Consider the following 24,999-nt stretch of genomic DNA (forward strand, 5'->3'; position numbering starts at 1 on the left):
TAAGGAAGGTCCTCACCACAGCAGCTGCCCGAGTGCTTCGTGTGGCCGACGGCAGCGTGCTGGTTGTTCTTGGAATGTGTACTGTGCGTTTAAGTATAGCCGGCTGCCCTACTTCTGTTCTCTTTGCTGTGATCGACAACTGGCCTCACGACATCATTCTTAGGTTGGACATTTTATCCAATCATTCTGCTCTCATCGACTGCGCAACCGGCTTTCTTCAGTTAGAACTGCCTCAACTCGCCGATGATCCACGCATCGCCCCACCACACTTGTGCTCGCTTCACAATGTGCGTCTGTCACCCGAGCCAGTTACTTACGTCACTTTGACCACCCAGCCACAGGTTCCCGACGGTGAATATGTACTTCACCCCATCATCGATGTGCTTTTGAACCGGAACTTTGCTGTTACACATGCACTGGTCACGGTTACTAATAACGACGTCGTTCTACCGCTCCTGAATTTCAGCCTGCGTGCCAAGTGCTGCCGGCCAGCATGTTCTTTGCCAGCATTCCGAATTTGACAATGAGAGTCTGAATGCGAGAGTAGTTTATTATTGGAAGCGTAATTTCGATTTAGGGCTTGAATTTTGCTGAACAGGTATTCACATATGAGAGTCTGAATGCGAGAGTAGTTTATTAGCGCCAATTGCAACTCACAGCTCTGGTTCCTTAACGGATGACTTCGCGAAAATTATTGCACCTGACCTCACCTCTGCAGAGGCCACGGACATGCGTCTCTTGCTTGAGTCGTACAGTGACATCTTTGATTTCGGGGACAGGCCTTTAGGCCAAACATCTGTTGTTCAGCACCGTATAAACACCGGATACACGAGTCCTATTCATTGGCATCCCCCTATTGTGTATCACATGCTGAACATCGAGTCATCCAATCAGAAGTGGACCAAATGCTCCACAAAGGGGTCATCGAACCATTAGACAGCCCTTGGGCTTCGCCTGTTGTCCTTGTGAAAAAAGAAAAATGGCACCTGGCGTTTTTGCATCAATTATCGGCACTTAAACAAAATCACACGGAAAGACGTCTACCCAATACCATGCATCGATGATGCCTTGGACTGCTTGCATGGAGTTAAATACTTCTCGTCCATTGATCTTCGATCCGGCTACTGGCAGATTTCAGTTGATTGAATGGACCACGAGAAGAAGGCCTTCATCAAGCCGGATGGTTTATATCAGTTCAAAGTCATGCCCTATGGCCTATGCAATGCTCCTGCGACATTTGAACTGCGAGGCTATACATAGACCACCTGTCTTTGTTACCTTGACGACGTTATTGTTTTTTCTCCCACATTCGGCAGCCACCTTACCCGACTTGTTGCCATTCTCTTGGCCTTTCGGAAAGCCAGCCTCCAACTGAACTCCACGAAATGTCAATTAGGGCGCTGTCAGATTATCATGTTGGGACACCTCATTGACGCATCTGGTGTACAACCAGGTCCGAAAAAAGTTTACGCCGTTCGCCATTTCACTGTGCCACGTTCTGCTTCTGATGTGCGTTGTTTTGTTGGGGCTGTGTTTGTGTTTCTGCTTCTGATGTGCATTGTTTTATTGGGCTGTGTTTGTGTTTGTGTTTCACCGTTTCGTCAAATACTTTGCCGACGTTGCTTGGCCTTTGACAGATCTTCTAAAGAAGAACACGTCATTCACATGGGGCACGGAGCAAGCTCATGCGTTTGCCGCTCTCATCGGGTTTCTGACCACCCCTCCCATACTTGCCCACTTTGATCCGTCTGCACCGACCAAAGTCCACACTGACGCAAGCGGCCATGGCATCGGCGCTGTTCTCGCCCAACAACAGAATGGTACCGAGCGTGTGATAGCTTACGCCAGCCGCCTGCTGTCACCTGCCAAGGTAAATGGTCTTTAACTGCACTGACTCTGCTTTCGTATATATTGTAAATAGTCTTTCTATACAGTGAAACCTTGTTAAACCGTAGTTGGCTGGAGCTCGGAAAAAGTACGTACTAAACGGTCGTACTGTTCAACCGAATTAGCATGAGATTGCCCACTTACCTGTCGAAAACGGAACTCAGAGAGAGTGCGATGAAAGGGGAAAAATACATGCAGTATTTATTCACTTCGCGCGACAAAACTGTTATTTTCGTTTGATGCCACGGCGGCCTAGCACGACGACAGCGGCCTCAAACTTACTGAAGCTGCGGGCCAGCTTTTCAGCCAGCCCCCTCTTCTTGGCGAACACTGGCATGGCAGATTCCTCGTTGGTGTTATGTATTCTCCGTGCACGCACACAGTAGTGCTGCAGAAGTCCCGGGGCACCTTTTTCATTGCCAGGTGCTGTTCTCATCGTGATGATTGCATTCATGAGTCTGACGTAACGCGCAGCTTCTGCTACTGTCAGGCCTAAATCGCCCGTGCTGTCGCTTTCCGTGCCGTCCTCATCACTGTCGCTAGTCGACACTTCAGCAACAACAGAGGCAACGATGGCGAAAAGTAGAACCTTGTAGCCGACATTTCTTCACAGTCGCAGCAGCGCTGCCGAGCAACTTCTTCGCATTCCAAATGCCACACACTGTAGTCAACAGCAGATCCCTGTTGCATGCCAGCGCCGACTTTTCCGTGTCACGTTCCATAGCAAAAACTATGTCTAATTTTTCCTCTATGCTGAGCCCTCAGCGTCTTTTTTTTATCCGAGCTTCGGTGTGATGCGAGTCCTCGCTTGCACGACGCCACAACGCCCTCTGGCATCTCTCTAGCACGGCGTCAAAATGATGTTGATGTTGATGTGGCTTCACGCACAAACGTGCAGGGTGCTTGAAGGCCGTTGTTCCGATCTCTGAGGCTTGTTGTGCTGCCGGGCTGCTCGATGGAGACGACTCACCACCGTGTTTGTGCGACGAAAAGTGAAAACGCTACGTTTTAACCGATGCGTACGCAATGAGCTGGTGCGGTTTATGCGGATACAAAACACATTATGTTCAATGGCCGCTGAGTTGGGGATTTGACTTTACTACTTTTAAAATTAAACTACTGTTTAATCGGGTACGTTCTAATGAGGTTTTACTGTATTCCCAACGTCTCCGTAACATATCATGAGGCGCCAACAAAGACACCAAAGAAAACATAGGGGAAATTAAATGTACTTACTAATTGAATTAAAGGAATGATAAAGTAATGGCAATGAAAGTGGATGAAAAAAACAACTTGCTGCAGGTGGAGAACGATCCCACGTCTTTGCATTCAACGAAATTTCTCGGTGGATGCTGCCATTTTATTTTTTTGGTGCCCTAGTGATATTCTGCGGTACTACAGCAGAACATTGTTGATGCAATCCTGTTACGTACGATTTTCCGGCATCACTTCCAAAATCGAAAACACAGAAAATGACCTAATACAGTTACGCCTCTCTTTTACAGATTTTTATGTTTCCGGAAAACCCAATCATTCGGCACCAACGTTCAGCACATCGCCAAACTGCAATCGCTTGATACGTTTTCTGGCTGTTAGATGTCACGTGAACAAGAAAAGGCATGAGATGCACGCGACTGAGATAATTAGCAGCTTGACGCCGGCATGCACTCAGTTTCCTATCCCAGTACTAGAAGCAAATCATTGCATGTCGCATTCCCAGCCACCACGGCCAACTCTATTGGGAATGAGCATCTTTACCTATCTGTTTCCCAGCCTGTGGGGCGTAGTGATGTTGGAAGCATACAGCATGCTTTTGAGCGACTGTTCCCTGATGCAGGCAGTGCAAAGCGAGCATCATGTTTTGCTCTGGTGGCATGGGGTTCTGGCGTCACTGACCAATTCGATTTTGTTTCGGTTTCTCGACGCCGTCTTACAACACTGTGCAGTAGGAAAACGATAATGTGTGTCTCGGGTTGCTCGGACACCAAAAGCTTGACGCCTGTCAGCGTCTCGCCTCGCAACGATTTGCACCGAGCGGGCACGTTAAAGCTTCGTGCCAAAATGCCCCACTCGAAGAAGCTGCTGACGAAGGCTGAAATTGAGGAGCGCAAATGTGAGCTTGCTGAAGCCTCAAAAACAACAACGCATGTCCCTAGCCGCTTGAGCCTCACAAGCTAGGTGCATGTCAGCATCTCATGCTGCAACGTTTTGTGTAACACTCTGCATTATGTAGATGTCAACTACAGTTGAGTCTGTCAAATTTTTCTGTGACTTCAGATCATGCATTCTTCTGGTTAGTACATTTTCTCTCGTGTCTTTCTCCCAAAATGCATGAACAAGATTTTACTGTGAATACAGTCGAACCAGGCTATATCGAATTCACAAAAAAATGCCTATCAGTTCGATATAGAGCATAATACGATATAAGCCTGCTAAATAATTGGACGTCATAAAAGTGCATACCATTTATAAAATCACTTTATTGATGAAACTAGCTTAGTTTTGCATGAAATAGTCCTGCATATTCTTCTGCTTGTGCACTTCGCTGCCTGTGACGCACGCACTTCTCCACATTGTCTCAGGGGTCAGAGCAGCTGAGGCCACAACCTTCCGCATTCGCACAGAAGCACCAGACTAGTGCGAGCGCACCAATCACTTCGGAGGATGTGGGCAAAGGACCGTCGTTGCATTCCTCATTGTGCCCATTTTGGCTTGTGCTCGGTACGATGTCAGCAATGTAGTCTTCGTTTTCAGGCTCTCCCTTGATCGCGACACGATCATTTGCACTCACAAACTCGTCCACTGTTGATTCGTCAACAGCTTCCGGAAATTCTGACAGCTCGCTCCAAACTTCGGCAACACCAGCAACGGCTTCGTCGCATTCATCAGAATTTACAATTTTATCAACGAACATTTTTATCAACGAGCATGCGGAAGCTGGCACGGCTGTAGCAATTTCGGATGAACCACTCGTGCACGGCCGCGCGTACGTGTCGGGCACCATGGGCACTGGGTTGCGAGTTTGGCTGCTTTAGCCCTAATCGCACCCTTATTCTTCAAGATCATGCTGAGAATGCTCTTCGGAATCTTGCAGGCTGTGGGGACATCCGACTTCTCCCTGCGTTCGACCCGATTTATGATTTCGAGCTTAACGACGAAAGGCGAATTCTGCCGCTTGATCACAGCAACACTGCGGGAGAAGGCCCACAAGGTGCACACACAATGAACCAGAAAAGCAGACAACTGCACTGACAACTGCAGACAACTGAGACAACTTGCACTTTCACCATCTTGCACGACGAGGGCACAAGAGCCTCTGATTGGCTGCCTGAACAAGCACTGCGGGTGGGCCAGGATAATTTTTTGTAGGGGGGTGTCGATGGCTCGTCCGAGGCAGCGTGGTCATGGTAGGGAGAGCTGTTGGATGGAGCCGCGCCGCCAGGTTTGCCTACCACCACGAGGGAAAGCCAACTTCTGGGGGCACTTTTCCTTTGCTTGATGTTCGATATATCGGGAGTCGCTGCTATTTTTGTTCGATGTAAGCGTAATGTTTGCTATATATACTCATTTTAACTATACCGTGTCCAGAAATTGCTTGATATATAATTAGATGTAAATGGGTTTGATATAGTGGGGTTCGGCTGTAGTAGACCATTCTTATATTTCGCTAGAGCTATAAAGATGTGCACTTATTTTGATGCTTCTCGTGTAAGCCTGTTCCAAATTTATGGTACTGACAGTAATACAAACTTTATGAATGCCCGTTATATGTAGCATGAACTGCTGCTGTTTATACAGTAAAAGCTCATTAATTCACAACTCGTTAATTCGAAACTATGGATAATTTGAAGTAGCTGCCGCGGTCTGTCCAACAATGTATTGACAGCGATACGTAACGCATCCCGCTAATTCACACTGAAATCCGCACCGCCACCGATAATTCCAACTCCGCGCCATCGTGGATGAGGAGAGTGCTAGTGCACAGGAGCATATTGTCGACACTGGCGTCGCCACGCCGGCCACGCAGCTTTGCTCTTTCCATCTGCGGTGCCCTTCGTTTAGGCCTGACTGGAGAGAGGGACGAGAGAGACACGTTTGCGCCTGGCCAAGCATAGGCAACGCCTCTGTAGCAGGTTGGTTTTCTCCCTCTCTCAAGAACTTCAAGATAAAAGATGCGGACACGGCGCTACGTGTTTTTGTCCATTTATTGACATGACGTTTATCGGCGCTCGCAGTACCAAAAAATATAGCCTCTGAGATTCGTGGCTGTCACTCAAAGGAAAGCATCGCTGGGATACGTGTTTGGACGGTGCAGCTATGAAAGTACAACGAAGATCAATGTCGCAGCAGGTTTTGGTGCGTTTCGTGAGCGCATTTTAGAGCGCAGCTCTTGTTCCTGCAGTGAGCGTCGGCGGCGCAGAGGCGCGTCTAATAACAGTCCGATGTTTTCGGCACATGTCCAGGGTGTCTACCAAGTTGACATTTCCAAATTCCCTGAGTTTTCCAGGTTTTCCCTGAGCACCTTTGCGAAATTCCCTGAATGAGTCAGAACTTTGTTTTATGTCAAGACAGGTTGACACCATGTGGCCCGATGCTGTCACTCTCTAGTAAGCATGTTGAAACAATAAAATGACTTCATCCAGTTTGAATAGTAAGGAGTAATATCTGTTTTATTTAAAAAGAAAAGAGAAGGAAGGTGTTAGTAAAATGCACAGCGAAAAAGAAAATGGTAAAACCCATTCCAAATTGAGTCGAACATTTTCAAACACGAATGGAAAGGAGATGCATACATAAGTAAATATTTTTGAATATGAGCTATTTCTATCAACGGATAGCAAGCTCATCGGTATGAGGCCTGAAGTTTGTCACAATTAAGATTCTCTCTCAGCGCAGCTGGGAAGTCAACCTCAACTGTCCTGACATACTCTCAGCCTATCCACAACATCTCAGTGTTGGGTTTCATTGCTTTAAAGAGTTTATTTTGGTTTGGATGAGGGACACCTGCATCTCCACGTCAGCTAACACTTTGTTTCTTGAGCTCAAGCTCCTTCAAAGAGGCGGCGGCATGCTTCCTTTCCCATTAATTCCTCAGTGTGTCGACCCTTTCTGTTCTCATCCTCCTTCTGCCACGCTTTCACCCCATGGACATTTGAAGCATCCTCTTGGTCAGTTGTACAGTCAACGTCCGATCTTTTGGACTCCCTAGGGGCCGCAAGAACATCAGAAAAATCGGGAAGTCAGAAAAAAAAATGAATGCATGTCTTTAACTGCCCTTAAGGGCTAAAATTGCCACAGGCAGGTCAGAAAAAGCTCTGAAGGCCTGCCAGTACACTTATTAGGCATATCGGTGCTCGTACTGTGACAGGAAACGGGGGTGCACGCATGTATAATTAAGGAATACATACTGTGTCCCGTGACAATTGCCCCTTCCCACGCTTGTTATGCTTCACCGCGTAACACTGCTGTACCGAGGCGAAGCTAACTTTCGGAGACTGGCATTATGCAACGCGCTGTGCTCTGCGAGCTTCGAAGCCAATCGCGAGGATTACAAAGGCGGAGTCGGTGCCATTGCTGACTGGGGCGAATTCTTTAAATGAAAAACGCGGCACCGCACGACAAGAAGCTTAATAGCGAACGCAGAAGCAGCTAGGCCTAACGTTGCCGCGGTGGTGGCTACGGTTGCCAGAGGATCTGCGTGCGAGAGTGCCGGTTCGAGGCGGCGAGATAATGAAAATGGCGGCGGTGGTGGCTTTGATTAATGCCATTTCAGACCTGCAGTCAGGGCAATATACATCGACTATATGGAGTACGTGGTGGTGCCGCAAAGCCGTGCGAATTATCGGGCATCTGGAAAATCGGTCGTTAACTACTCTGGCAATACATCGTGCCGATGACACGGCGTCAATGACGATTCGTTGCGATTCCTCTGTTACTGGAGCCAGCATTACCACGACTCTCGTTCGCTTTCAATAAAGTTACAGCTAATTTTCCCTGATAGAAGCACAAATTCCCTGAGTTTCCCCCAGTATTTCTAGACCATTCAAGTTCCCTGAGAATTCCCGGTTTTTCCAGTTGGTAGACACCCTCATTGTCGCTTGCGGCCTGTCGCGCTACGCCGCTTGCACTGCGCCAGCGGAAATATCGTCTGTTCTGGACTTCGACGCGCGCACTGTCAGCTGCTCTCTTCAGAGTATGCGCAGAACGATCCCTAACCTGTGTGCCGCTTTGAACAGCTGTCTTCGAACGTCGGCGAAGCGGTGTGGGCACCTGTTTTATTTGCGCCAGTCGGCGCAACAAGCGCGCGGATGGAGCAAGAGCCATCTTGACGTAGGACTGCAGGCTGCGCCAATGCTTCGAACTATAGACGTTGTTCTCGCCAACGTGACGTAGCACGTGTACGCACGCGCGCTCACGCCACGTCGGACTATATACGCGCCTTAACCGAGCGATTCTTTTTCTCCGCCTTCCATTAGTTCGAATTTTGTATAATTTTAATTTTCGTAGCATCCCTGTGGAATGCGAATTAACAAGCTTTACTGTATTACAGGCAGATCTGTTTTGCAGTAGTGGATGCACTGCTAACGAAATGCTGCTCTGGTTGCTGCGCCACTTACCTGGAACTTGCTGGGGAAGCGGTGGCTGCCGTGTTTGACAGAGAAGACGGCCTGCCGTGGTGCTATGTCAAACTCAATGCGCTCCGCCTTGTAGAAAGGCAGCAGCTTGTAGGAGCCTGGTGGCACAGCGGGGAACACAAACTGTCCATCATTGGCAGATGTCACGGCGCAGAGGAAGCGCAAGCCAACTGGCAGGTTGAAACCCCTGGGCGAGCTGGCCTCACAGCCTTTGAGAGCCAACTTCGTCGCCGTCTCAGACTTGTCAGCTGCAAGCACAAAGTGCACGCCTCGTATTGGGTCGCCCTCGCCAAAGACTTCACCACGGACATCGTAGCCAGCAACAACAAGGCTTTCAGCGGGGCTGCCATTGTCATCAATTACCTGCAGAGATGTTTGGCGGATTAAATTCCATGCGGTTAACGCTGGTTAACATTCCATTGCAGCAATCACTCAACCACCATGGATATCATGATCAGCATGCAAACTTTCCTTGAGAAAACCATAAAACACGCGTTTGATCCAGAACATCTGTGGCTGCTTTTATTTCTATGCGCACAGAGCAGTACTTTTCAAGGTCTCAATTTCTGTATGTCATGACTCACCAGTGGGCCTCCTGTTATAAATGACAGGTGACCGGTGAGATGCACCTCTGCACCTTTCTCAAGCTCCAAAGAGATGATGTGCTACACTTGTGCTTGGAAGAAACCACAAAAATCTGCAGAAGTGAAAGAATGTCATTTCTGCAGCACCACACAATAAATCTGAACTTCCACGACTACAGAAGGAGGTTAACTACCATGGCCAACTTACGACTTGTACGTGCCACATTCAATGTCTTAACATTATGTAACGTTTATTACATAAAAGGATCATCCCCATTGGCCTATTTTATGTCCACTGCAGGATGAAGGCCTCTCCTTGCGATCTCCAATTACTTTTGTCCTGTGCTAACCGATTCCAACTTGTGCCTGCAAATTTCCTAATTTCATTACCCCACCTAGTATTCTGTCATCCTCGACTGTGCTTCCCTTCTCTTGGCACCTGTTTGGTAACCCTAATGGCCCACCGGCTATCTAACCTACGCATTACATGGCCTGCCCAGCTCCATCTTTTTCTCTTAATGTCAATTAGAATATTGACTATCCCCCATTTGCTCTCTGATCCACACCATTCTCTTCCTGTCTCTTATCGTTATGCCTATCATTCTTTGTTCCACCACTCTTTGCACGGTCCTTAACTTGTTCTCAAGCTTGTTTGTCAATCTACAAGTTTCTGCCCCATATGTTAGCACCAGTAGAATACACTGATTGTACACCTTTCTTTTCAATGATAATGGTTTGCTTCCAGTCAGGATCTGACAATGTCTGCCGTATGCACTCCAACCTATTTTTATTCTTCTGTAAATTTCCTTCTCATGATCAGGGTCCCCAGTGAGTAATTGACCTAGGTAAACGTACTCCTTCACAGACTCTAGAGGCTGACTGGCGATCTTGTGCTCTTGAACCCTTGCCGAGCTACTGACCATTATCTTTGTTTTCTGCATAATAACCTTCAACCCTACTGTTACACTCTCTCTGTTAAGGTCCTCAATCATTTGTTTAACTCGCCTCCAGTGTGGCTGAACAAGACAATGTCTGACAAGAATTTGACCACATGCTGGAAGTGGGGATCATCAGGCCCTTGTTGAGCCCTTGGGCATCTCCACTTTGCATGGTCCCCAAGTCATCGCCGGGAGACTGGCAGCCATGTGGAGACTACCGGGCATTAAATCGGGTTATGACACCAGACAGGTATCCGGTACCATATAACCATGACATCATGACGAGCCCACACGGTGCTACCATCTTCTCAAAGATAGACCAAGTGCGGGCATACCATCAAATTCCCATTGCACCAGAGGATGTTCTGAACACGTCCATCGCAACGCCCTACGGACTATTCAAGTTCCTTCGGATGCCGTTCGGCCTCCGAAGCACGGGTCAGACCTTTTAGAGATTCATGAATGGCTTCACATGTGGCCTGAACTTCTGCCACACTCACCTTGATGACCTGTTAGTTGCAAGTGGCATGCCGAAAGAACACATAAAGCATCTGCACACCATTTTCCAGAGCTTAGTCGACCACAGGGTGGTTGTGAACATGGCCAAAGTGAGCTCGGTGTACCTGAGGTGTCATTCTTGGGACACATAATTTCTAGCTCTGGAGTTTGGCCTCACCTCAGCAAAGTTAAAGCAGTGCAAGAATTTGCGCAGCCAAATACGAAGCACCTGCTGCGAGAATTCCTGGGCTTGGTGAATTTCTATCCCCGTTTCATCTCCCACTGCACACAAATCGTCCAACCCCTCCACAAACTGCTGTCCAGCTCACGAAGCTTTCCAGACACCCTTTCCTGGTCCAATGAGCCAACAGAAGCCTTCTGAGAGATCAAGGACACCCTGGCAAATGCCGCACTCCTTGAATACCCTAGGCCAGGCATTCTGCAGTGTGTGATGGTTGATGCCTCCAACACAGCCATTGGTGCTGTCTTACAGCACATCGTCAATGGAATCTGGTGCCCGACTTGTTTTTCCTGAGGAAGCTACCTCCCCCCCTAACCACCACAGTGCCGCTACAGTACTTTTGGGAAAGAACTGCTGGCCATGTAGGCGGCCATCCCTGGAAGGCGTAGAATTTTTCGTCCTTCCTGACCACAAGCCACTTACCTACGTCCTGCACTAGCTAAGATGTGCCGGTAGCACGCACACAGTCTGGGAATCGCCCCAAATGTCGTATATATCTGAATTCACAACAGCCGTGACCCGGACAGGTACATATCGATGCCATGGAGACTACAGCTGATGCACCAGCCATCTCTGCAGTCGACGTTAAACTACTGCCACTTTGGACAGCCGACCCAGACCTATGGTTTCTGCAAGTGGAATCGCAATTCGCCACCCAACGCATTGACGCCTACCAGGCAAAGTATCACCACGTGGTCTGCAGCCTTCCACCTATAACAGCAAGTGAAGTACGGGATCTACCGGTGGCTCCCGCGGCAGCGAATGCGTACACAAGGCTCAAGCAACTGCTCATTAGCCGACTCACGCCATGACAACCACAGTGACTGAGACAGCTGCTACACGGCGCTGAGCTCAGCAACTGGACCCCTGGTCAATTGTTGCATCAGATGCAACAGATGCTCTTCATGACGACCACCGATATTGACAACAGGCTGCTTCAGGAGCTCTTCCTACAATGGCTTCCTACAAACATGCGGATGATCCTTGCCTCAGCTGCTGACAAACGACTTTCTCAGCTCGCCGACTTTGTAATGCAGTGGCTTCGCCATCCTTCCCAATGGTGCAAACAGATACGGGACTTCCCACATTTACCAACGAGCTTAAGGACATATGGCAGCAGATATCTCACCTCACCGACACAGTGTCAGCCATACGGTACAGCAGTGCTCTTGCAGAGCACCAGCGTGTTGCAGCGCAACCCAGCAACTGCGACAGAGAATCTGTTGGTACCACAGGAAGCACGGCAATTCTGCCCACAAATGCATTCCACCTTGCGATTACGCAGAAAACGGCCGCCGCCGGCACTGAGGGCGACCAGTGTTCTGGATACCCCAGATACCCCAGTCCATCAGTGTTCTTCCTCACCGACCGTGACAGTGGCCTGCGATTCCTTGTGGATACCGGTGTAGGGTAAGCGTGGTGCTAGCTTTGTCAACAGAGCGCTGTGTCCCCAGTGCGTCTGCCCTTCAGGCAGTGAACAACACAACCATTGCCACTTACGGATATCACTCGCTATCGCTGGATTTAGGTTTGAAGAAAATATTCAGATGGATTTTCATTGTGACAAAGGTGAAATTCAGTATCCTGGGTACAGGCCTCCTTTGGCACTTTGGTCTTCTCGTCAATGTGCACAACAAACACCTTCCCGATCCCGTATAGCAAGCGATTGTGCAAGGCGAGCCTTCAAAACACCCTCTGCCGAGTCCTATGTTGTTCTGGCTGGCAGCCGCCGAACGTTTTGCTCGCATCCTGCATGAATTTCCTGAACTGATGAGGTAGCCGCCAACCGGCTCTGCAGTGAAGCAAGAGGTGCCTGTGCACATCACCACCAGCGGCCCGCCCGTGCACATGTGGCCTCGCCACTTGTCCCCGGAGAAGTTGACAGTTGTGATTCACGCTGTTGAGTCATCTCTCCTCTCCCCACGTACTCACGTCCCAACAGCGTCGAACCCACCTATAACGATACCGGTTTTAACAACATATTGGTTATAACAATGAGAAGCTGCCGCACCAGCAACTTTTGTATGTTTTCTATGGTGAAATAACGCACTTACAATGCCCTGATGCCGCATTATCAGTTATAACGATGAAGTTTGGCTGCTGGGTGTCCGAGCAGAAAGGTAGTGAAATGCGAAATCCTTGAAAAGAAAAAAGAAAACGAGAAATTCGAGATGTTGCACAATGGGCCGCTGCTCCAACAGCCGCCGCGCACTCATTTTCTAGCCATCTCCGCGCACCTTTCTCCTGCCGCCCTTCCACCCCTCCGAACACGAGTGGGCTGGCACACAGCTCGTCTACACCCACAGTTCTACGCCGCCCCACCTTCCAAAACATGAATGGACTGCGCCAACTGTGCCGCTTGCATGTTGCTCGCCGGCTCCTCATTCAGCGCAGTTCTGCAAACAGCTTAATCGCTCGCATTCGTCTTCGTTGTTTGCGTCGAAATCGTTCCTGGCCAAGTGGTTTCTCGCTGCCGAAACGTAAGATGGCTGATCCGCCCGCTGATCATCAGCAATGCACGACGTTGCCAGTGGAAAGAAAGGACACGGCCATAGATTTTGAAACTAAGTGCTGATAACCGATGAGGAGATAGTCAAGACTGGGCTTGCACCAGATAGCGATGGCAGTGATGATGCGGTAGGACAGGCTGCCTGATGAGGCGATTGTCATGAACGTGCTCGCATCAGATAGCGACGGCAGCGATGATGTGGTAAGGCAGACGGTAGGGTAGGTAGGGTGGTAGGGCCTCAACGTTGTCCTCACAGGAGGCCCAGCAGATGATTCTGCCCCCCTCCGGAGCTTCGTTTTCGCAAGGAACCTTCTGCTGCACTCCATGGAGTGCCTGGATGCCTTGGAGAAGGATGTTGGCAAGCTTCGCATAAAGCATGCAAGGCTGATGGACATAGGGTTTTCTCGTGCAAGCCAGTGAGAATTATGTGCCAAGATGCTTGTGGCGATATCGCCTCAGCGTTTCTTCTGGATTTCTCAAGCTGACAGGCTGCCGCAGCAGCCTTCTCGCGATTTTTAAAAGACCCCTTTTGGGGCCACTAAAGTGATGCCTCGGCGGTCCTCGCATATCACTTGCCACCCGACCCCTCTTTGCAGTTGTTATAGCAGTGCCATTCTTTCATGCCAACAGCCGCGACTTGTTACACGCGATCAGAGCGCCCAGGAAGCAGTTAAACAAGGAAACACAATCAGCAGCCGGATGGAGGAAAGTGGTGGGGAGGGGGACTGGCCTCCCCGCCATTATAGTTTTCTTACAACAGCTCTGCCATCCTCCAATTTCAATTTTTTTCCCTGCAACCCGGTTATAACAATGGAATTTTCATGGCACCTGGATATTGTTATAAGTGGGTTCGACTGCATGCACCTTAGCCGGCAACAATGCTAGTATTGGGCCCATGCAGAAGCTCTAAAAGAGAAATAAAAAGCCAGGGAACTAAAGGGCTCGATTTTTCTTACAGGTGCCCTGAACCAACCCTAAGGCTTGGAGAAATAACATAGCCTGTGGGTAGCATATGCTGCTGTGAAGATCTCAGTCGAGTTTTGCTGTTGTACACAGTGAGTGGAGTGCACAAAAGGAGTGTGAAATCACCTTTCTCTCAGACGCTCTCTTTTCAATGAAGATTTTCAAGATTTGAAATAACAAAAGCTCGGGTCCATAGAAGCTGGTGGCTGCATACGGTGACTGTTACTGTTTGCAGTCACCAGCTTGATACAAACCTATTTCACATTGTGTCCCTCGAAATTCAGAAAACAAGTTATGGCTTGAGAATTCAACCAAATTTTGCAGTGAACACTGCCATTTTATTTTTCTAATGCCCTAGCGACATTCTGTGTTACTACAGTAGAACATTGTTGATACAATCCTTTAAATACAAAACACGGCACTAAACAGCAGAAAGCCCGGTAGGGAATGTATACAGCTAGGCCTAGCTAGCATTGCAGAGCGCACAACAGTACAAAACGACCACACGACCATGCATTCAACAACATATGGCCAAACACAAGGTCTGTTCTATTCACCTGCACCAGCTGAGCTAGTTATTGAGGAGCTGCACCCTGCCATTCATTTCAGCGATATAGCAATGGTGCTCTCTGAACCACACCGTTCGTTTCGAAAGGTGCAGGAAAGATGCATGGCTGGTTCATGATTCTACAGCGAAGCTGTTAGCCTCTAGTTGGTCAGAATTTTTTGTGGGCTCATGCTTATCGAAGAAGCGTAACCTCCACCTAGTGGCTGTGGCCACACAGCCAAACCTCAAAGCGCAGCTGCAAAAGGGTTTTGTCCTTAAATTTTCCACATAACAGAATTATGTTTTCTCTTATATTTGAATTACAATGCGAATCTATCATGTATGCAGCTTGTGTGTAAGTTGTACTTTACGAATTTTCTGAAAAATTCAATTAGCTCAATAAGGCACTTGCGCTTGGCGGAGAGTCTAGAAGAATCGCGATGTATACTGTACTTCTGTACACATGTGCGTGCGCGTGACATACGTCGCTTGTGGTCGCAGTGCTTGTCTAACGTCAGTTGGGGTGGTGGTACTTGAACTTGACTAACGTCGATTGCGCTGGTCTAACGTCGACAACAGCCTCGCTGTATCCACTTTCACAAGGTGGAATGGAAGTGCATTTTTTCTGCACCCTTCATACCCATGGTACCGACTTGGTGCAGACATGCAGGTGCTAAGCAAAAGAGCCACAGACGGTGCAGCACTTTGAAACCCTACTTACATGCGTATGTGGTGTCTGCGCAATGTAGGGTGTGTTGCTTACATGTCGGAAATTGCATTAATGATTGACGCACTTTGTTGGTAGTTGTGTTGTGAACAGGCATGTTGATATAGGTATGCAGTCAACCCAGCTATATCGAACTTGCAAAAAAACACTTATCAGTTCAATATAGAGCATAATTCTATATAAGCCTGCTAAATAATTAGATGTCACAAAAGCACATACCATTTATAAAATCACTTTATCGATGAAACTAGTTGAGTTTCGCATGAAATAGTCCTGCATCTTCTTCTGCTAAGGCAATTTCGCTGCCTGCGATGCACGCACTTCCCCACATTGTCTAAGGAGTCGGAGCAGCTGAGGCCGCAACCTTCTGCATTTGCACAGAAGCACCGGACTAGTGCAAGCGCACCAATCACTTCGAACAATGTGGGCAAAGGACCGTCGTCGCTTTTCTCATTGTGCCCACTTTCGCTTGTGCTCGGTACGATGTCGGTAATGTAGTCTTCGTTTTCGGGCTCTCCTGTGGTTGCAACACCATCATTTGCACTCACAAACTCGTTCACCATTGATTCGTCAAGAGCTTCAGGAAATTCTGACAGCTCGCTCCAAACTTCGGCAACACCGGCAACGGCTACGTCGCATTCATCAGAACTTACTGTCATCGCCAAGCACGCAGAAGCTGGCACGGCTGAAGCAATTTCGGATGAACCACTCGTACACGGCTGTGCATACGCGTGTGCTGAGAGAATTGCTGAGAATCGTGCTGAGAGTGCTCCTCGGAATCTTTCGCGCTGTGGGGACATCCGACTTCTCACCGCGTTCAACCCGATTTATGATTTCGAGCTTCACGATGAAAGGCAAATTCTGCTGCTTCATCACGGCGACACTGCGGGAGAAGGCCCACAAGGCGCACAGACAATGAACCAGAAAAGCAGTGAGACCACTCAAACTTTGCCATCTTGCACGAAGAGAGCACAAGAGCCTCTGATTGGCTGTCTGAGCAAGCGCTGCGGGCAGGCCGGGATCATTTTTTGCAGGGGGGTGTCGACGACTCGTCCGAGGCAGCATGGTCACGGTAGGGGGAGCGGTTGGATGGAGCCGCACCGGCGGGTTTGCCTACCACCGCGATGAAAAGCCAACTTCTGGGGGCATTTTTCCACCGCTTGACTTTCTATATATCGGGAGTCGCTGCTATTTTTGTTCGATGTAAGCGTAATTTTTGCTATATATACTCATAACTATACCGTGTCAAGAAATTGTTCGATATAAAGAATAATTCGATGTAAATGGGTTCAATATAGTCAGGTTCGACTGTAGTCGCAGCAAAAATGATTTGCGCTACAAACAAACAGAAGTACTTATGAAGTTAATTTATGAAATATTGATGTAATGAAAGCCAAAATTAAGATTTCCTTTATAGTTTGATATTATAAGTTGGTGTCGCTGCTGCACTGTTAAAGCCATATCATTGATAGGCACCAGAAATCAGGCTATGAAATCGCTTAGTCACTGCATCTTTAGAGATCAGTTTGACCTAAACTAGACGCAAATGAAAAATCATAAAATAATTGGTGTGAATACAACAATCATAAACAAGGTCCAAAAATCAGGCATTTTACGATGAATTTAAAAGTTGACAGGTACGCAGAAAGCACCTTTTCCAAATTTGACTGAATCTTAAAAGCACCTGCTGAGGGCCTAATTTAAGATTTGTGATATTTTTTCAGATGTGGTCCATTTCACCATATCAGTACAGAGCAGGATGTACTTAAAATGGTGAGGATAGCAGGAAAAACTGATTTAGCATCTTGACTAGCACTGCCACCTGCTGGTTACAAGTCACAAATTTGGTGTATACGTGACATAAATAGTTAGTGCCAAAAACAAACAAGCACAAAAGAAATAGGGATTGATAAGGGACAAGCATCTATTTCTTTCGTGCTACGTGTGTTTTGCACTCAATTATTATGTCACGACTGAATCCTTCATGGGATCCTCGTCCATGTATGAGAACATTGTAATCTGCCTCCAAGGATCTCTTGGCCCAAATCCTATTGAAATATTACCATTCTGCCCATCAACCCACCAGTTCATCAGTTTTCACCATATGAGCTATGCATGAAAATGTCGCTGTTGGCTCTCAACTCGCGCTATTGCTATTTTTCATAGATGCCACTTCCACGCGCCAACAAAGCACCATATAGTAAGAGTGGTGTGAACAAAAGAGGCGATGACACCAAGAAAACCACTTACAAAAGAGGAAGCTCCATGTTGCCTCCAAAGTGCAATGTATCTTCTTGTTTGTTTATCACATTTCTTGCTGTGTACACCGCAACTGTCTCCCTCAAGGCGAACACATGAACTATTCCAAAGTGCAAGCGTGTGTAAATGACAATGCCCAAAAAGTGCGACCATGTGGTGAGCACGGGGGTTGCATTTCTTCACATGCATAGCCAGTATGGCCGCAGAATGAAGTGCACGAGAAAGAAGAGGTGTGTACAGAAAGAAGGGCAAAAGAAGGAAGAGAAGTACCTCTGTTTTTAGGCAACACTTGTCTGGGAGGAGCATGCACTCACAAAATCTGGTGCATTGTTGGCTCCACAATAGAAATGAAAAGTCCCCTCCCGTGTTTTTCTCCTCTGGGGCTGTCTCAGGTTTTCTGAGCCAATGCCTCTTTTACTAGAAACCTGCCGCATGAGCATATAACCAGCTGCCATTACCCTCAAATAGCGTCGGTCGTGAGCACCACACGAGGCTGCCGGAACCACTGGGCGCAACCTCGCATGGCTTCCGAAATCTCCATCGCAGCACAGCGTACGTTTGCAGACATTACAGGCGACAGCTATTCTAGAGTCAGACAACTAACCTTTAAAAAGGACACACAAAGGGCTTTGCCAATCGTGGGTTCGCTGTGGTATTGACCACGTAAACATTGTGCACTGGGTCACCAGCCATCGGTACTGCCCGCCACCCGTGATGATCGTGTCAGTCCCAAACGCCACCTCGCAACACTTGTTCACAACTGAGGGCAAGCCTGTTGCACTGGGAGCATGAGCCATTCCACAGACATAAAAGTGCCCATGAGGACAATTTAAAGTGTACACTTTCAGTGTAGCACTGCAGCATAACATTATGAACTACTATCATACTCGGTTTCATAAGACATTACTGCTTTGTGCTGTAAAGGTGGGATGCACACCAATGTGGGTAGGTAGGTGGGGGAAAGGTCAAAATGACGGCAGGCACCTTGACGGTGGTGCTGGAGTGGCCCAGGGTCCAGGTAGGGTGTGAGGCGGTCAGCGTGTATTCACCAGGCAGGATGCGTGTGAAGGCGTAACCACCCCCTTTGGTGCTCTGGGCCTTCTGCAGCGTCTTACCCTGGCTGTCACGAAGCTCCACCGTCACCCCGGCGGGACCCTCCTGCTGGCCATCGCTCAGCACCTGCACTCCAGTTGTTGGTGGGCCAGTGAGAGAGTCACTAAATTTAGTGAGTTTTAGTAATCTGAAAGACAACTTTACCCTTTTGGAGCTCTAGTAAATAACTTAGAGAAGTAAATTGCCAGTAAATTGCCCTGATAGAATGCCTTGAGGGACTTTGGCTAAGTTCAATGCCTCAGACCCGTTTTACCACAAAGGGCATATATGAGCCTCCATATGTCACGACTTCTCACTGTACGCAGAAGTCATTAAGTCAGAAATTGGGTTAGTTGGTGTTTGCTCATCTTGCAATATGATGAGCACAACTGACAACCACAAAAAGACACACTAGACAAGGACGACAGTCTGTTGTCCTTGTCTAATTTGTGTTTCTATGGTCTCCAGTTGTATCCAGTGCTTCACAATATGGATAAGTAAAGAAATAATTAAAATTCAAAAAGTTCAAATAAAAAGAAAAGGTTATAGTCATCAGCATCACATTGCAACTTTCCACTAAAGAAAAGAATCTGAGGACACCTGAGCACTTATGAGATGTGAATGAGAAAGCATTAATGTCCAACTGAACGCCGTTCAGCAGTCCTTCAAGTTTTTCACTGCGAGTACCATAGCAATATGTGTTGCATGAGCCAGCAATCAGTAGCCTGCGGCAGCGCATTGCTGTATCTGCTCCGTCCAGGTGCGCTGGTGACATGGCGTCACAGCGATACCCTCTGCCCTCACGCAGCCTGGCGTGCTAGTTAGCACTACCAAACAACTGGCAAGCTACCGTGGCAGCAGGTGTGCCGATTTGCCTGCACTGCTCACTAGAGTTGCGCTTGTGACGTGGCATGGCAGCTAATGGGAATTGAGGTGCCGTTTTGCAGCTACAGACACCGCAAGCTTTGTTGCTCAATGAGCCATTTGATGCTTTCACATCAAAGATGGAGTGCTTTAGGCTGCAAACTGGTGGACTTACCTAAAGAAAGTTACCAACACTGAGTAAGAGCCCTGCTCATGCCTGCTATATTAGGTCTGCTTTTCCACGAGGCTGCCTGGAAGGGTGCAGCAACTGACTCCTCCAGTCACCAAACAAGCTCCTACAAGGGCTTGCTGACCATGTCGACACTGCCCTGGTATGCAAGTGTTTAAAGAAACACTAAAGCCAACTTTAAAATTGGTTTATTTCCCTCCCGAAATTGTGATCCTAATTCCCTACACAATATTTTGCAACATGAGGTAAACTCGGCTCCAATGCAGGTGCTATCGGGAGTGCCTCAAGGCTCTGTGCTTGGGCCTCTTTTGTTCCTAGTTTATATTAATGATTTAGTAGTAGGCCTTAATTCAACAGTTAGACTGTATGCCGACTGTGTCATGTATCGTGCAGTGAAATGTTATGCCGATATGTCTGTCTTACAGGACGACCTTGAAAAAGTTTCTATTTGGTGCAAGCGGTGGCAGATGACTCTGAATACTGGTAAATGCTACCATGTGCAGTTTACAAAGAAAAAGAAAAAATTCCCCAGTTCCTATTGCCTAAATAATATTGCACTCAGTACCGCTAAGGATGTTCAGTACCTCGGAGTTACGTTTTCTGAAACGCTTGACTGGACTAATCATGTTAACTCAATCAGCGCGAAAGCTTACCGTCTTCTTCACTTTTTCCGACGAAATTTTAAGCATTCTCCTTCATCACTGAAGGCAACCTTGTATTTAACAAACATCAGGCCTATTCTAGAATATGCATGCGTTATCTGGGATCCATACACTAAAAACCTCACAGAAAAAATAGAACGCGTCCAAAAGCAAGCAGCACGCTTCGTAACAGGAAATTATAATTTTACTACCAGAGGATCCAAAATAAGGGAAGGGTTGGGTTGGAAAACTCTTTCTTCACGCAGGAAAATCCTAAGATTCAAATTCCTTTACAATATATATAAAAGTAAAACTGGTATCGACAAAACACTGTTCATCAAGGAGCCGCATTACGTTTCATCTAGGAGAGACCACGCTAACAAAATTAGAGCTTATCAGTGCCGTACCAATGTGTTTAAGTATTCATTTTTTCCTAACACGATTAGCGATTGGAATGAGCTCCCTAATGAAGTGATGGCAGCTTCTAGTTTTGAAAATGCTATTGAGAGTCATATTCTTTGATTGTTCTGTTATTCATCTGTGCACATGCGCTACTTTTTTTTTCTGTTTTGTTAGTTAGTTTGTCACTCACTTTGTTTTGTACTTTGTTAGTTTCTATTCCGCTTTTGCGAATTTCAGTGCTTAAACTATGTTCTATTTACTGATGTATTCTTTTGATGTTGCTGAATATGTTTCCATCGTGACCACCTGTATTTTAACCCCCCTACGATAATGCCGTGCAGGCGATGTAGGTATACCGAATAAATAAATAAATAAACATTTAAGTATGTTTCTCAATAAACACAAGCTGTAAATGAAAAAATAAATTGCTTCTATTTCCCTTGTTCCCGGTCACATCATAAGACAAGCCAATTGAGAATGAGATGCCTGTGTTATTTAGTTATACAGCATGTGCTACCAGAACCACTGGCTTCGCACAGCTTTGTTACGTTGCCTTAGCTGACTGATGTCACCCTAAATGGAGGTAGACAAGGCGACAAAGAAGAGCTCTCATCCTCACTGCAGCATGGGGAATGACACCTGCAAAGAAACCCGTCAACATGTGGCTCTCTGCTTGAGTGAAATGTCTCTGGCGGGTACACCAAGGAAGCAGGCTGGTGTCAGAGAAACAGTGTCATTATGGAGAAATGCCAAGGAAGGAGCCAGCTTATTATCCTAACATTCATGAATTGAGCCTTTTGTGTGAATCTTTCCATCCTGGGGCCTGGTTCACATCTGCAAATCCGCTTTCTGGCACAAAGTTGATGCGTTATCTAAGGATTTGGGAGCCCAGGCCAAGTTTTACACGACGCTTCCAATCATCATGCTATTTGAGAATGGTGCCATGACTGCACTGAATTTCTGTCTAGTTGACAAAAACACAATGGTATCAACCAACCACAAGCGTGTTATTGACTTATGGTGCAACAGTGTTTGAGGAAGCACTAGTTGTTAACGTATTTCCAAACAAATACAGCACATAAACCAGTGAGCGAAAAATAAAGAGGGACAGGTGCAGTGCTTGTCCACACTTATTCATCCTTCTTTAGTTTCTGTGCTGTAGTTGCTTAGTTGTGGTTCAAAGCGGTTCATGCCATTACAGTTTCCAGCCACTTTTTCTCTCCTTGTATCTTATAAATAAACTAGAGCCAACTCACAGACATTGCAGAATACTACATTCGTTAGCTATAAAGCATATCATACAACATACATGTGAACTTAAAGTTCACATTAGCACTCTTTCTTCAGCATTACTTTTACAATGTGAGGGCCTGACTCAATTTCCACGTTTAAAGGTGCCCTGAACCACTTTTTATTGAAGTCTAGAAATACCTTGCCACAAAAAGTACTTTAATACGTTCAGCAGAAGTGGAGTCATCAGCAATTGAATATACCGTTCGCGGTACTTCCACTCTTCCTTCAATGATTTGCACTGCGAAGGCTACAGAGAAGCAACACATACCCACAACGGTCAGCAAACTGAATATCACCGTGGCGTGCAGTTAAAATTTGATTTTGGATGTTCACATAGACAACAGTATTTTTTATTTTGGTGCCTACGACGTGCCAAGCGTGGTTGTTCTCAGAGAGCTGCAGTGTGCTCAGTCAACGAGCTGGTCACAGAATTCTGAAGCGGCCGTGGTATCTATGCTACATAGCAGGCTGCAGCTACGTGCAACTGCAGTGCGTATGCACAGTGTTTGCATTGTGCAGAACAGGGCAAGAGTGTGTGCTCATGCTCATACACTCCAGTCTAACCGTGCTACGTGGTGCAGTCCGGCTTTGGCCTGGACCAGCTTGACTGATGGATAGTAGCCACATCCTACCTGCTGATTTTGAAGCGCTATGAATAGCTGTACACGAACTGAAGTCTGCCAAAGTGTGTAACCAGGAGTGGCCAGGAGTAAGCAGGCACTGGCAAGCGTGCGTGTGGTTTGACCTGAAGTTTCTTGAGGTTTGAGGCAAGTGGAGCGTTCAGAACCAGTTGAAATTAGCAGGACCCAACGGCTACGACAACAATAGACAAGCTGGCCAAAGTTTAATTCCTACGCTGGCAGCTGCGGCCAAGTGCAAGCGCATGATAGTCGACTTTTTTCAGAAGTACGTAATTACTGAAATTCAAAAGCAGATTTTTCGCTTACTTCAGCCTGTTTATAGAATTTAGACAATAAATATACAGTCGAACCCGGCTATATCGAACTCACAAAAAAACGCCCATCAGTTCGATATAGAGCATAATTTGATATAAGCCTGCTGAATAATTGGATGTCATAAAAGCACATACCATTTATAAAATCACTTTACTGATGAAACTAGCTTAGTTTCGCATGAAATAGTCCTGCATTTCTTTCTGCTCGGGCAATTTCGCTGCCTGCAACGCACGCATTTCTCCACATTGTCTAAGGAGTCGGGAGCAGCTGAGGCCGCAACCTTCCGCATTCGCGCAGAAGCACCGGACTAGTGCGAGCGCACCAGTCACTTCGGAGGATGTAGGCAAAGGACCGTCGTTGCTTTCCTCGTTGTGCCCACTTTCACTTGTGCTCGGTACGACGTCGGCAATGGAGTCTTCGTTTTCGGGCTCTCCTGTGGTCGTGACACCATCATTTGCACTCACAAACTCGTCCACTGTTGATTCCTCAATAGCTTCCGGAAATTCTGACAGCTTGCTCGAAGTTTCGGCAACACCGGCAACGGCTGCGTTGCAGTCATCAGAATTTACGGTCATCACCGAGCACGCAGAAGCCAGCACGGCTGAAGCAATTTCGGATGAACCACTCGTACACGGCCGTGCGTACGCGTCGGGCGCCACGGGCACCGGGGCGAGAAAGTGGCCGCTTTAGCCCCAATTTCCCCCTTATTCTTCAAAAACGTCCTGAGAGTGTTCCTCGGAATTATTCACAGTGCGGGGACACATCCGACTTCTCACCGCGTTCAACCCGATTTATGATTTCGAGCTTCACGACAAAAGGCAAATTCTGCCGCTTCATCACGGCAACACTGCGGGAGAAGGCCCACAAGGCACACACACAATGAACCAGAAAAGGAGCGAGACAACTCGCACTTTCGTCATTTTGCACAACGAGGGCACAAGAGCCCCTGATTGGCTGTTTGAGCAAGCGGTCCGGGCGGGCCAGGATCATTTTTTGCAGAGGGGTGTCAACGGCTCGTCCGAAGCAGCGCGGTCACGGTAGGAAGAGAGGTTGGATTGAGCCGCGCCGTCTGGTTTCCCCGCTACCGCGAGGAAAAGCCAACCTCTGGGGGCACTTTTCCGCTGCTCTACGTTTGATATATCGGGAGTCGCTGCTATTTTTGTTCTATGTAAATGTAATTTTTGCTATATATACTCATTGTAACTATACCGTGCCCAGAAATTAGAATTACAATTACAAGAATTAGAATTAGAAATATACCGTGCCCAGATATATAGAATAATTCGTTGTAAACGGGTTCGATATAATCGGGTTCGACTGTGCACATCAACAGCAGGAAGAAGTGCACTGATCCAAACACTGTTCCTGATTCATGTTAGCTAGTGGTCAATACCAGCCACATATGAGAATCTGCTGCATTACGAAATAAAGCGTCCAGAAAATAGTAAGAAGCAGGCTTCTGTTGAAAAGAGAGCATTTGAGAAAAAGGTGACTTCGGGCTTCGCTTGCAAGCTCCACGCGCTGCACATGACTGCAAAATTTGGCTGAAATGCTCACAGCAGCGTGTGCTATGTGCAGGCTGTGTTTTTCTACCAAGCCCGAGGTGTGGTTCAGGTCCCCTTTAAGACACAAGAGCTCAGTTTCTTTACAGGCAGACATGGAAACGAAAGCAATCAAACGAGGGATAAAGATGGTCATGAGTAGGTGCCTACAATGTATAGTACTACAATGTATATTTTATCGACATAGTTGCTCAGACTGTCTTTGTTGGCACGC

At 47.3% G+C, this 24,999-nt stretch overlaps 1 protein-coding gene across 1 annotated transcript in view; it reads right to left on the bottom strand.

Annotated features, from left to right (window-relative positions):
* Nucleotides 1-24,999, bottom strand: part of LOC126539918 (BOS complex subunit NOMO1) — a 78,550-nt gene that overhangs the window by 47,424 nt on the left and 6,127 nt on the right. Inside the window, exons 3-4 of the mRNA XM_050186736.2 lie at nt 18,770-18,964; nt 8,502-8,882 (exon numbers count right to left, since the gene is read on the bottom strand). Coding sequence (XP_050042693.1) covers nt 8,502-8,882; nt 18,770-18,964 — 576 coding nt within the window. The remainder of the gene's footprint in view (nt 1-8,501; nt 8,883-18,769; nt 18,965-24,999) is intronic.

The sequence above is a fragment of the Dermacentor andersoni genome, chromosome 2, assembly GCF_023375885.2.
Source record: "Dermacentor andersoni chromosome 2, qqDerAnde1_hic_scaffold, whole genome shotgun sequence".
Classification (NCBI taxonomy): domain Eukaryota; kingdom Metazoa; phylum Arthropoda; class Arachnida; order Ixodida; family Ixodidae; genus Dermacentor; species Dermacentor andersoni.